The sequence below is a fragment of the Poecilia latipinna genome, unplaced genomic scaffold, assembly GCF_001443285.1.
Source record: "Poecilia latipinna isolate Pla-1442-1.1 unplaced genomic scaffold, P_latipinna-1.0 Scaffold45, whole genome shotgun sequence".
NCBI classification, from domain to species: Eukaryota; Metazoa; Chordata; class Actinopteri; order Cyprinodontiformes; family Poeciliidae; genus Poecilia; species Poecilia latipinna.
Window position 1 is genome coordinate 72809 of NW_015112661.1, and position 13326 is coordinate 86134.

Consider the following 13326-nt stretch of genomic DNA (forward strand, 5'->3'; position numbering starts at 1 on the left):
GGGGTTTTTTTTTTTCCCTTTTCCCCCCCTCCCAAATTTCCCCCCCCCCCCTGTTTGTTTTTTTGTTTTTTTTTTTTTTTTTTTTTTTTTTTTTTTTTTTTTTTTTTACCAGTATAGGTCTATTTAAAGTACACAGCACTAGATGGTCCGATTAATCAAACCAAATATTACATTTTGGAATGATAAAGGTTTTCATACTGATCTTGTGTATCAGTATGAGATCAGTATCAGGTGTAATAAAGTACCCGATTCACTCAGAACATCATAGGATGAGATTTAACCAATGTTTTTGAGAAAACTACAAAACTTTTTTTTTTTTTTGTTCTCATAAAGAGACTAATGTTAGAGATTACACATTTGTTTTAAATAGGCCTGCAAACTTTCTGGGATATTTAAAATTTTCTACAGGAATATTGCTTTTATGGTTTCACACATGGAATAAATCTTTCACAAATCCCAAAGCGAGTTTTTAAGGAATCACTGTTCAGGATAGAATTACACAGATGTAAATCTTTTAGATTTTTAACCAGGGTCAATAAAATGCAGCTCATATTTGCTAAGGCTCTAACTCCATGGTCGTTTTCCAGATGTGTTGCCGCTTTATTTGTTTTGTATTCTCCCACATACTTAAAACACATAGACAACAATCTGGGTGAGATTTTTTTTTTTGCTTTGAGATTTTTATATCAAAGCAATATTGATATAAAAAATATTATATCGTCCTCAAACAAAATATTCGTTTGAGGACGAATATTTCCTGAGATGTCACAGTCTTTTTTTTTTTTTTTTCGTCAATAGTCTCCTTAAGCTCAGTTTTCTAATGCATCATGTCAGCATCTACTTGCTCCCTCCCTCTTTCTTTAGAACAACACTGATGTTTTCTTCTTACCTCTTCCTCTTGTCTCTATTTCCACGGTTTTCTCCTCCCATCCCTCCACTGTATTTTTATTTTGTATTGTGCTCATGAACAGTGTTTGACTATCATTTTGGGTTTTTTTTTGCCTTTATTCAGTCTTGACCTCTCTGAACTCGCAAAGGCTGCCAAGAAGAAGCTGCAAGCTGTAAGTTTTATTTTGAATAGTTGTATCGCTAATAAAACATTTATAGTTAAAAAATACACAATGAAAGGCATCATCATCATTTTTGTCATTGTTTAACATTGAAAATTGTAGTTCAGTATTTGTGGATTTAGCTAGTTGCTGATTTATTTTTTCATATATCTAAAATATACCAAGAAAAATGTGTCTAGGGAAACTCAAATACTTGACACCCTATTGGCTGGCATTTGTGAGGCAGCCAATCCAGGAACAGTATTAGTTGTCCTTTATGTTTGTTTTTTTTTTTGTTTTTATTTTGGCCAAGAGCAGATACGAGAGAGTATACTCAGTAGTCTGGGATTTAGTAAATAGATTTAATTTTAGCAAACCTAAACTGACCAGAAACGAGTGAAGTTCAATTTGATTTGATGTCAAACTGTGAGGGGGGCGGGGGGCGGGGGGGGATTATCACTGTTATGAAATAAAGACTTTTGTTGAAGGAAAAACAAATGCACATATTGTTGCACCTCATTTTTGCTTCCATACCAAAAAATGTTTTCCTATTGAGCTCCGTCTGTGAAGGCTTGTGGTTTGCTAGTAATGAAGCCTAATAAATCCTACCCCGGCGTTTCCATTTGACGTATTCTAACTGACATTTAACATTTTATTGGCAACTTGTTTCTGTGTCGCAGCTCAACAACCGGTTGTTTGAAGAACTAGCTATGGATGTGTATGATGAGGTGGATCGCAGGGAAAACGATGCAGGTGAGTGCTGTCCTTCGTCACTAATCTGTTTTCATCTTCAGTAACATGGGAATTTAAATACCCGTGGGCAGTTATGGCAACAAAACTGAACTTGAAAGTAAGCATTCATAGGGTGGTAACGTTGGTTTGAAATTTTTTTTATTATTATTATACAAATGCACTTCATAATTTAATCACTTTTATCAAAAACAGCTTGCCAACTAGGTCAAGCCTTATCAGCTGCTTTTTTTAAAATGGAGTGAGAGTTGTTGTTGGTGCCTCTTCTGGGCTTTAAACTAACTTTATGAACTGGAGCGCTTAACTCAAAATGCTAGTTGGGTGCACCAAAGTTTACAGCTGCATTGCTTTTAACAGTGTCCTACCCTTAAGTTTCCATAAGTTGCCCATCCTTGCTTTTTGTGATATTTCTAGACAGCTAAATTGTTGATTTTGTATATGTAGAATATAGAAATGCAATAACATTCTTTGAGCAGTTTCTCCCATAAATCTCCAAACTTTCCTCCGTTGAACCAGTGAGACAGAAAATGGCTTTTGTTTTTCTTTTAAAAATCTCAGACACCTGTGCCTCGTTGAAAGTATAAAAATACCTCCAGTCCATCGACTTATCTGGCTAGAAGGAACAAAAAATGGAGAGAATGAAAAAGCCTTACTGCAGCAGGGAGGGATCTGGTAGGACGGGATGAGGAAGAGGGAAAAGCGCTTCTTGGAGAGGAAGGCCAAATGTGGCGAAGGCAGGAGGAGAGTCGGAGCACGGAAGTGGCTCTCTCCTCCTCTTCCTACACCCTCTCTTTTTTCTTTTTTTTTTTTCTTTTGGCTGCTTCTTCTTTCAGTAACAGAAATAAAATATTCTGACTGAGAAAGCTGCAGGTAAGTGTCTCAAATACACACTCACACACTTTAATCTGCACAGAGTGAGCCAACCTGCACACCAGTGTGTTAAATTGAGATTTCGGGTGTTCTCTACACTTTTTCCTAAACTCTGTTTATGTCTCCGTATCCGTGTGGGTGGCAGGACTGTGAGTTTGATGTGGGTGGCTGCGCATGCGTGAGCTGATTTGACCTTGTTGTTTTAATACACACACTTATTTGTGTGTTTTCCTTATTGTCTGCAGTGTGGTTGACGACGCAGAACCACAGCACTCTGGTAACAGAACGGAGCGCCGTGCCGTTCCTGCCGGTCAATCCTGAATACTCTGCCACAAGAAACCAGGTAAACACCCGACACACACTCAACTGCACACGCATGCACGTGCAGACGGAGAGTTTCTAGAAGAGGTCAGAAAGAGGAAACTGGGGGGAAAAGTTCTTGGAGCTGATGTGGGCAGTGTATTTTTAAAGCTGGTTTTAGAGAGCGAAAAAATCTTTTCCTTTTCGTTCTTAAAGGAATCCCAAATGTCTGCTCATGCGATGGTTTTTCCAGCATTTGAAAAAGAAAATGACCTTTCCTGTGTGTTCTGGGTCTGTTTTTCTGTTCCGTATCTTAGCTCTACTTGGATCACAATGCTTGAAACTGTCCACTTTACTGTCTCCTGCAAATGCCAGCGAGCTTACCTAATTGCAGGGTTTACATGCGTTTGCGCATAATTGTTTCTCTGTTAGCCTAGTTACCATAGTGTATATGTGCGCTTGTGTGTGTGTTGTATGACCATATTTTTCCACAACACATGGTAGCTGACCACAGGAGTCACTCAGACAGAGCTGCTGGCTGTGGTCTGCATAGTGGATCTATGTGCATTTGACTGACTCTTAGGAGGCCGTTGCGATGTGAGTGAATGTGTGCGCGCGTATGCTCATCACTGTTTCTTCATCAGGGTCGTCAGAAGCTGGCTCGTTTCAACGCTCGGGAGTTCGCCACACTCATCATTGACATCCTGAGTGACGCCAAGCGGAGACAGCAGGGAAAAGGACTCAGCAGTCCTACTGGTGAGACGGAGACAAAAAGTAACACAGGAAAGATTTTAAATACATGAAGGCTAAATAGATGTATGCAGACAAAGTATTGTGACCACAGCAACAGAAATAATCTGTACTTGTTTTGCACTATTTATGTCATGTATTTTGTTAGCAGGATTATTTACAATGATCCCAGGAAAGACAGAACTGCTCTGATGAACACTGCTCTCTGTCCCTCAGATCCACTGGACCTGGGCATCGATGATGATGAGCACGACTACGATAATGTAGCTTCTGATGAAGACACGGACAGCGAGCTGACCACCCAGAACAACAACAACACACAACGCAGCAACCGTGCAAAGGTAGAAAACACACACACACACACACCTACACACACACACACACACCTACACACACACACACACACACACACACACGTTCTCACTTGTCTTTTTGTCCTCCAGTTATGCCACGGTATTTCTAGTCCAAAAGTTACACCACTTTGGTCAGAAATTATGTTGCCACCAAATAAATTTTGGTCCATGAATCAGGGCTAGCCAAGCACAAACGTTTAGGACCGTTTTTGTTTCACTCAATTCACTTTCATCATCGTTGCCTGGATAAAAACGTATTGAAGAGGAATCTGGCACATTTAACCGTTTGTGCTGCAGCAGCTTCACTGAGAGTTGTGACACTAAACACAGCTGGCTAAATGTGCCGCTAACGGCGCCGGAGTTGGCCTCTGCTTCAGAGATCTGTATCGATTTTAAACTAAAGGGCGATTTCACATATTATTTGTTTTTAAAAAAAATCTGGACGACATTTGTCCTTAAGATTTAAAATCCATACATTTGTCCAATCTGAACCTTGATTAAAAGAGAATCTATAAACTCTGTTTTTCATTTGTGAAACATAAATAGTATTTATTTTGTTTGGTTTTCTATATATCATAGACTGAGTAAAGTATAAAAACTGGTACTTAAACGTTCAATTTTTTAAAATGTTCAGAAATTTGGGATTTGTTAAACGTTTACTCAGAGAAAACAACAAAAATTTAAATTCTTAGTTTCTACAAAGACTCTTGCATCGTTTTGAAATACTAATGTTAAGAATTCAGCCATTCACTTGGTTTCTATGAGAAAAGGAGGTCAAACACCTTTGTCGTCTGTGAGGGAATTTGCCGCACTCTGGATTCGGTCATAGCTTCTGGGTGACATCATCAGCTATTCTGAGTCCGTCAGTGGGGTATTGTTCATGCAACGAGAGTGTGTGTAGCTGCATGGTTGGAGAGGAGGAGGCAGGGAACAATATGATGAGAGAAAATGATGTGGAAATGAGAAGGTCGGGTGGCTAATCTGGTGTCCGTTAAATGGCTGCGGACAGCAGTGTTTGGAAGTCGTAACTGCTTTAGTTGCAGGGAGTGGAAGAGGGCTGAATACGAGCCTGCTTCAGGGTCACAGGAAGTGGGGGAGGATGGCGAGCAGAGAGCCAGAACTAAGGCTCCACTGTCTGATCTGGACGGCAAGCCAGCCCTCTTCCTCTCACACAGCTGCACACTCTGTTTACAATTAGCATAAAGAGGACATCTTTAGTCTGATCAGTTCATAAAATGTTGGGATTTCATTTTCACTGCTGCGAAGCCTTTCAAAAAACATAACGGACAAGTTAAAATCCTCTTTAAATGGGGAACAAAAATAAGGTGCAACACAAAGTATTAATCTTTTTGGCTTTAATTTAATTTGATATTGAATCTGATCCTAAACTTCCAGTGAGTTTCACTGTGAAGCAGACTTGGGCGGGCCCTTCTGTTGCCCTTCTGTTGCAGAAGGGCAACAGAAGGGCTCACTTTTGCTAAATAAAGCAAAAGTGAGCCATATCCTGTTCTTGTCGCTGAAAATACACAGCCAAAAAAAGACGCAGACAAAGATAAATTTAGAACATTGTATGCAATTATACATTTTTTTGTTGTTGTCCTGCATAAAACCGCAAAACTTTGTTTTGAATCTGCAACGGCTTGTTGACTTTAGGCTTTAAGCATTTGTTTAGTTCATTGTTGAGCTAGGAAGAACAAACATGTTTAATAATTTCCAGTTTGTTCTTGTTTATCTTTAAAAATATACATATAAAGCATCACAGATTTGCACTGTAAGCGGAAAAAATATGACGATTTCTCACATTCAGCTCAAGTTTTATGTAAGCAAGTTTTAAAATCCTCACCAGTCTCTGTCTCCCTCTTCCTACCACCCAGAGCATGGACTCCTCTGACCTGTCCGACGGCCCCATCACCCTGCAGGAGTATCTGGAGGTAAAGAAGGCCCTGGCCTCCTCAGAAGCCAAGGTGCAGCAGCTGATGAAGGTCAACAACAACCTGAGCGAAGAGGTCCGGCGGCTGCAGAAGGAGGTATGGCAGAAGGTTCAGAGATCAATTAGACAAGTGAGAGCACAGAGTATGCATTAAAGGGACAGTGCAGATTTTGTGGAACCAAGGTTATCAGTAGCAGCTTCCTTTCTTGTAGTAAACACACATCACATCACAGAAAGGCACCAGGCTAACAGCAGACAGATTTGCCACAGATACGAACATTTTCTGTTATTTTTAAATGGGATGTAATGCTGATAACTTCACAAAACTTTATCTTATAAAATTCTTGTTCTTTGAATGTGAAATCTCTATTTGACAAAACTGGGGGAAAAAAAAAGGTCATGACATGTAATAAAGTCAAAGTGTTTGTTGTAAAACGCTTCAAAGAAAAGTTGGATTTCAAACATGTGGTTTGGTGTTTAGATGGTTAATATTTTCTTTCCACACAGATGTTAGTTTGACATTCAGTTAAAGTTCTTACTGGAAGACGAGCTTTTTCTGTTGACAAGAAACAATTTCAGCCTTAGTTCTTGTATGAAGCCTGGCTGCTCTGTCGTTTTAATAATGCCAGTCTGTTAATTGTGGCTTGTTTTGATTCCATGCGAGTCATCTTCATGGCAGTTTGTTCATTACAGACTGCTAGTTTTAATTTGTTTCACCCATGATTCATCCGTGTGGTTTTCATTGTCACATCACTGAAGTTTTATTGAGGACACACACTGTAAATGAGAGATATTTTTAAAAAAAAAAAGAAAAAAACTATAATTTTCCACTGCTGATCCATTTAAAGCAACATAGGTCCATGATTGCAAGACATGGATCACCACTCTTAGTTAATTCACTATTGGATAATAGATTGTGATGATGTACAAGTAACTACAGTCTTTAATTATGCTAATGCCTGTAATTAAAAGAGTGTTTTACAGACATAATGCATGATTTGTGTACACTAAACAAAGAAAAGTGCCCCCTATACAAAGCTGTCAGTTTGTACAACCTGGGAAAATATGCAAAATTATCCCAAAACTCCTTCAAGAAATGAATACAAAAACAAAGTTTGTTTGCTGTTTAGTTAGCTTGCTCTAAAATTTTAAGAGCCAATGTTTGGGAGGTGATTCTGAAAACCCGACAGTAGAAAAATGTTTCCTACGTTATATAATCTCAACGTAAAATATTATTAATACCTGTCACAATAACAAATTTTGCTGAGCGATTGTCTAAAACATTATTGCGATAAACGATAATATTGACTAATAATGCATGCGATTTCCTGCCATAGATAGATGCACTTTATTTTCAAAAGAACACATAATACTGGAACTGATAAATTAAATAAACAAAACAATCAAAAACAAAAATAAAATTGATTCTCAGTCTCCATTAACAAAAAACTTACTTAAATAAGAACTAAACGACATAAAGCCAAAGTGGAAATAAATACTGCATTCAACCAAAAGAGTGCAGATTATGAAATCTGTATACTATATTGCCCTTCAGTAATCACTAGATTTAAATAGAGAAGACGGGCACATCCTGGCGCAATGGTTCACACTACACGATTTTTTGCCCCCATTTTGCCCTTATGATAATCTTAGAACGTTGGGCGATCCAAGATTGTCGCTGGTGATTTCGTAACCGATCATCCTGTAATGTGTGGTAGGTTACGGTGAATTGTCGTGGCCGCTCCGATCTAAATCAGGGGTTTTCCCCGACTGGGAGCTTAAAGCTGAATGTGACAGAAAGCGCGGATTCTCCTCCTGCTTTCTGAGGGGAAATTACGGAGGGGAATCCCAAACAGCTGACACGGCGCACCCCGAAGTCCAGCGGACATCGGAGACGATATGTGGAAACAACATTAATATTTATTCAACAAGAATATAGAAATGACAAAGGGAGGAGTCGGAGCCAAATTGCTACTACAGTTGATAAACCCGGTAGGTTTTCAGCTGTTCTTCGTTAACGTGACATAAATAGGTTATAATGATTTTCATTCAGTCAGGACTTTACGCTGAATCCCTGCTGTCCCATCACAAGTAGATTTTAATAAAGCATTGATTAATGCCTGGTTTTAAAATTAGTTAACTGGACTTGTAGCCATTATTTTGTGCCCATGTGGCTGGACACCACACGACACAATCGAACCCGCTCGAACCGTTATACCTAGGATTTCTGTCGGCTAATGTGTCTCTCAGGTTTTGAAAATGGGCCGACAGTCGGCTGACAACTTGTGTAGTGTGCGCTGGACATTACACTAAGGAAATGGGAAGTTAGGGTCAGTAGAGAGCACCGGAGTTGAGCCTTTTTTCATTCAGTGTCATCAACAGAAATAAAAAAGTCAGGAAGAGACGATAAAGCCGATAATTAAAATGAGGTCAATAGGTTTAATTTATCGTGCGATTAATTGATAATTCGTTTATCGCGACAGGCCTATTAATGCTTAATCTAAAGAAGAAAAAAAAAGGTTCCAGGTGGAAATATGAATATGAATATGAAATATGGGGTGTCAGAGGTTGGATGAATGGGATTTTTGTTTTGTTTTGTTTTGTTTTGTTTTTTAAATTCATGTGTCTGCATTAAGCAAAAAGATGACTTCCTAGACTCTCTCTCTATTTTTTTTTATCTGTGCAAGAATGAAATAATTTCCAAAGTAGAGATTCTGCAACTGATCTTGGAGACCAAATTATAAAATATCATATAGAAAATTAGCTCACCCACAGTCAGGACCTCACTGATTAAAAAAAATTGTTTTCAGTGCTGCAGTTCATAATCCAATTTTTCAGCAAAGCCAGAGGAATTGCATCAAAGTAAATGGATTTTATTTTCTTTGGTCAGGTCTCAATATGGTTTCTAGCTGCTTCACTCAATCAGATGCTGGTATTTTAGTTTTGTAGCACGCCTAATTGTGAATTGTGTCGTGCGTGGTCGCACTGCAGGTTCCTAGTGTTTGGTCAGACCCAATCCCTGTTTAAGTATTTTTATTTTTTTTTATCACATACTTCATTCCCCCATGTTTGATATGAGTTACAGTGAGAAGCTGTTGTTTTTTTTTTTTTTTTTTCATTATGGTTGCCTGTTTCTTGATGATTCAGTTTCTCCTGCCCCCCTCCCTACTACCCACCCGTGTTCCTCCATCCCACCCTCCATCCTCTCTCCTCCCGCTCTCCCCTAGATCACCCGGATGCAGACAGAGAACAGTGCGTTACGGGGGGGCCAGCAGGCTGGGGGGGCAGCTGGCCATGGGGTTGGGGGCCCAGGTGGAGGGGGGGGAGGCCACTGGGTGAGTGGCGGGATGTTTGGAGGAGTTGTTGCTGGGGGTTTGGGTGGGTTCGGTTCAGGAGCTGACCCCACGGGGCTCTCTGTGCCCCCCTCAGCCAGCCCTTACCCCCCTCTCCACCGAAGGGACCGGCAAGCCATCTCCATGTATGAGCCGGGGGCAGCCCCGGGGCCCACGGCTCACGGCCCCCCAGCCCTGGACTCCCTTGCAGCCCGCCTGCAGCCCCTCAACACACCCAGCGTAAGTTAGAAAGCCCCACCTTCCAACCTTCCTGTCGGTGGTCCTGATTGGCCGTTGCTAGGCGCTAGTCCAAACCTGATGTGTATTTTCCACACCTCTTTATCTTCTGCATCTTTTTAACCGATCCTTCTCCTTTCAAAAGATCGATTTGTGCACAATTCTCAAGTTAAATTCATTAAAAAAAAATAATAATAATAAGTATTTGACTTATTACAGTTTTTCTAGGAGGAGCACAAAGATGATCTTGAGGAGAAAGATGTAGAAACTGGAATGTTTCAGTTCTTCTTTTGCCTGGCGGTTCCTCCGACGCTCTGCTCTTTTGCCTGGATCCTTTCCGATTCTTTGTGACCTTCCGGGTAGCTCTGCTGCCGCTGCTACATCTGGAAACGGCACACATACGCATGCTCACACTTAAAAACAGAAGCATCTCTCTGATGGGGTGGGGGAGGATTTGGATCAATCCTGACACCTGTCAGGATTGACGGTTCAGCCGTCAGTTATTCCCTCAGCCTCAATACAACCCCCCCCTGGTGTCCAATTCACCAGCTCCTTCCACCAAGTTTTACCTGTGTGTGTGTGTTTTCTCTCTGTCTGTCTCTTCATCATCCGCCCCTCGCTCACTGCGGTGTCATCGCTCCATTTCATCTCCACTGTAGGTGTTTCTCACTTATCTCCTAGAAAACCTTCTGGAGTTGAAAGTCAGTCTCATCTGTGTTCATAGTTTTTTTTTTTTTTGTTTTTTTTTGTGCAATGTGATTTTAACCTAATAGTTTACAGATCTTCTAGAAACAAGAGAGAACACAGAGCTTCCTGTAGCTGCAGTGGGACAAGGCTAAAGCTGGCTCTCTTTCACCTTGTTTCTCAGCTGTTTCTCCCTGCCGTCACTCTTCCCTCAGCCAAACCGTTTTGTCGGCTAATCTATCGATCTGAAATGTTCTCTGGTCTTAACTGCTTCTCCCGCTCTCCATACGTGTGTGTTGCTCTGTCCTTCCAGGTAAGGAAGGGCGGAGTTAGTAGTCCAGGGCTGTATGGAGTCCAGCACGTGTCCGGATCTACGGAGATGGGCCGATACATGGTGAGCTGAAGCAAATTTGTATAACTCAAATGTGCAACAGATTTTCAACAGCTAAGGCACTTTGCTTCCACCAAGAGGAAAGCGGTTAAAGTACAGCGCTATGAGCCAACGGTTTAAGTTCAAATCTCTACCTCTGCCTATGTGACTTCTGGGATGATGACGTTTATGAGCCTTTTAATACATTTGGCATGTGCCGTGATTATTTTCACCCCCAAATGTGAAAACTGTTCTATTAAAGATTGACTGAAGTAATTTTTGTGGGTTTTTTTTTTTTTAAGTGAATCAACACAGGACAGCGGTTTTTTTTTTGGTTTTTTTTACCGAGCTGCTTCTGTTCCTTTCTTTAGGTGTCCAAACCCGAGAAGCACGGCAGCGGCACAGACAGTGACTATGACAACACACACGATCATTTACAAAGGTCGGCACGATCAAGCCAACGCCGAGCTGCCTCAGAAATGCATCAGTTAATCTTAACCGCGTCTCGTTCTCCAGTATTGGCCGGAGCAGCGAAGAGGAGGGTCGAGGCGAGTCTGAGGAGGGAGGGGGCGGCGATGCGGGCGAGCCGGATCCCACCCTGCCATGCACAGAGGACGTGATACTGAAGACGGAGCAGGTGACTAAGAACATCCAGGAGCTGCTGAGGGCCGCACAGGAGTTCAAACACGACAGGTAAAGGAAAAACTCTCCCGGCTGCCCGTCCGTACAGATGTTGCTCTCCTCAACAGGGATTGTTCTGCTCTCTAGGAGGCCGAAGGTTTCCCAGCCTTACTTAGCGAGATGATCTTCAGTCGTTTTCCTCTCTTAATCTTGAGCCAGCTAAATAACTTAGGTTTCAGTAATTTCAGATGAGCCTTAAAGGGTCGAGTGAGATCAACTAAACTATTCTTTTTTTCTCTCCATGTTGACACGTTTTCATTAGCTTTGTCCCGTGTTCTGAGAAGATCCACTCTGCCGTCACTGAGATGGCTTCCCTCTTCCCCAAAGTAAGGCCTCCTCTCCTCTGATTTCTGCTGCGTTTTTGTGTCCGCACCATTGCCTGACCTTAATTGGCGTCTCCCTGCAGCGGCCAGCGCTCGATACGGTCCACTGCTCCCTGCGCCTGCTGGCTTCCAGCGCCTCGCGGCTGCAGGTGGAGTGTCGCAAGGCGGCGCCCTCGGAGCCCGGGGCCCCGGCGGTGGACTACCAGCTGCTCACCCAGCAGGTCATCCAGTGCGCCTACGACATCGCGAAGGCTGCTAAGCAACTGGTCACCATCACAACACGCGAGAAGAAGCAGTGACCGAACCAACACAGAGACGGGGAGAGAGAGGCAAGAGGCCGATGCATGGGGGAGGGGCCTTCGGGGGGGAAAGGAGGACGAGGGACGACACGATCAGGCTGCGGATGGAGGGAGCGATGGAGGAAGAGAAGAAAAGCTTGGAAGATGCATGAGGAAGCAGAGATTGTTCTGGACAAACGGCAAAAGCGTGGAAGTGAAGGTAGGGGAAGGACAGGTAGAAGGGTCCGATCTGGAGTTGGAATGAGAAGCGTTTAATAAACCGCTGAAACTGTGTGGGAAAACATGAGACCTGATGTTGGGAGATGTACAGCGAACTGGATTCTTAAACGTTATTGCTTTATTTATTTTGGTCCAACGTTGTCCGTCCCGTTTTGTGCGCCTTGTCGCCTTGGGAAGAACTTCTGCCACAGAGAGAGAAGCGGCACAGCCTCCTGGGAGAAGGCGGGACATTCCTCCTCTCCTTTCCCCTTTCCTCTCTTTCTTCCCTTTCTCCCCCATCTTGTCTGTCCAACCTGAAGTGTGGACCCTCTCTGTTTCCACTGACGTCCCGGGCAGGACGAGCGAGCGGCGCAGAGGAGGACACACCTCCACCGAGGCCCTCAGACTCTCCGGCTTTTCTACTGGAGGGCCTTGAGTTTTTCTTCCAACCCATCGCTGTCTTGTTGTTGGTGGTACACAGCATGATCTGGCATGTTTTCATTTCAGTTTTTTTTTTTTTTTTTTTTTTTCATTTCTTTCTGAACCCGCAAATCAGATTGATTTGCACCTCTAAGGACTTTCGCCCCACCCCTTTTTTACTGACTTTAAACACTTACACTGGAATAATTATGATTTATTGTTTATCATGTTTTTTTGTTTTTTTTTTGTATTGACAATTTTACTGACTGTTATTTTGATTTAACTGTTTCTGTAAGTTTATTTTATTGTGCTAAAATGAATTCAGAAATAACAGGGAGACAGCTGGGAGTACTTTCCCCTCTCGCTGGAAGATGAGCAAATCTGCACACTTAGAGATCAACAAGAACCTGAGAAGAGGTTCCCCAGCATTTCGAAGCACTCCTCTTCTTTCCTCTCATGTTATCTTGTGGCCAAGGGGTTGAAACAGTTGCCAAAGGAGAGTGCGTTTCATTTTCTGTCAGAGCAGAAGCCCCTTCGTCACATTGTAGACAGAATCTATCTTTTTTTTGTGCTTGATTTCTCCTGAAAAATATATATATATATATATTCTGCCTCATTTATACACAGCCAGTGGAATCATCTCAGAATCATTCGCAGTGCCAAGCGGGATAATAATAAACAACAACAACAAAAAAAAACATTTAGCTTGGTTTGTTTACAAGGAAGAGCCTGGCAGCCATTAACCTGCATGCATGCTAGAAAACAAAACACAATTCAGAT

The 13326-nt window shown here is 42.0% G+C and overlaps 1 protein-coding gene across 3 annotated transcripts in view; it reads left to right on the top strand.

Moving 5' to 3' along the window:
- Positions 1 to 13234, top strand: part of git1 (G protein-coupled receptor kinase interacting ArfGAP 1) — a 26611-nt gene extending 13377 nt beyond the window's left edge. For 2 of the 3 annotated variants that reach the window (XM_015049342.1, XM_015049352.1), the window contains 12 exons: positions 1013 to 1061; positions 1730 to 1802; positions 2915 to 3012; positions 3614 to 3725; positions 3936 to 4060; positions 5947 to 6099; positions 9230 to 9574; positions 10569 to 10649; positions 10997 to 11067; positions 11142 to 11318; positions 11569 to 11632; positions 11713 to 13234. In XM_015049342.1, coding sequence (XP_014904828.1) covers positions 1013 to 1061; positions 1730 to 1802; positions 2915 to 3012; positions 3614 to 3725; positions 3936 to 4060; positions 5947 to 6099; positions 9230 to 9574; positions 10569 to 10649; positions 10997 to 11067; positions 11142 to 11318; positions 11569 to 11632; positions 11713 to 11928 — 1564 coding nt within the window. In that variant the 3' untranslated portion in view covers positions 11929 to 13234. The remainder of the gene's footprint in view (positions 1 to 1012; positions 1062 to 1729; positions 1803 to 2914; positions 3013 to 3613; positions 3726 to 3935; positions 4061 to 5946; positions 6100 to 9229; positions 9575 to 10568; positions 10650 to 10996; positions 11068 to 11141; positions 11319 to 11568; positions 11633 to 11712) is intronic. The other variant, XM_015049361.1, reaches the window with a different exon arrangement.
- The last annotated feature ends 92 nt before the right edge of the window (positions 13235 to 13326 follow it).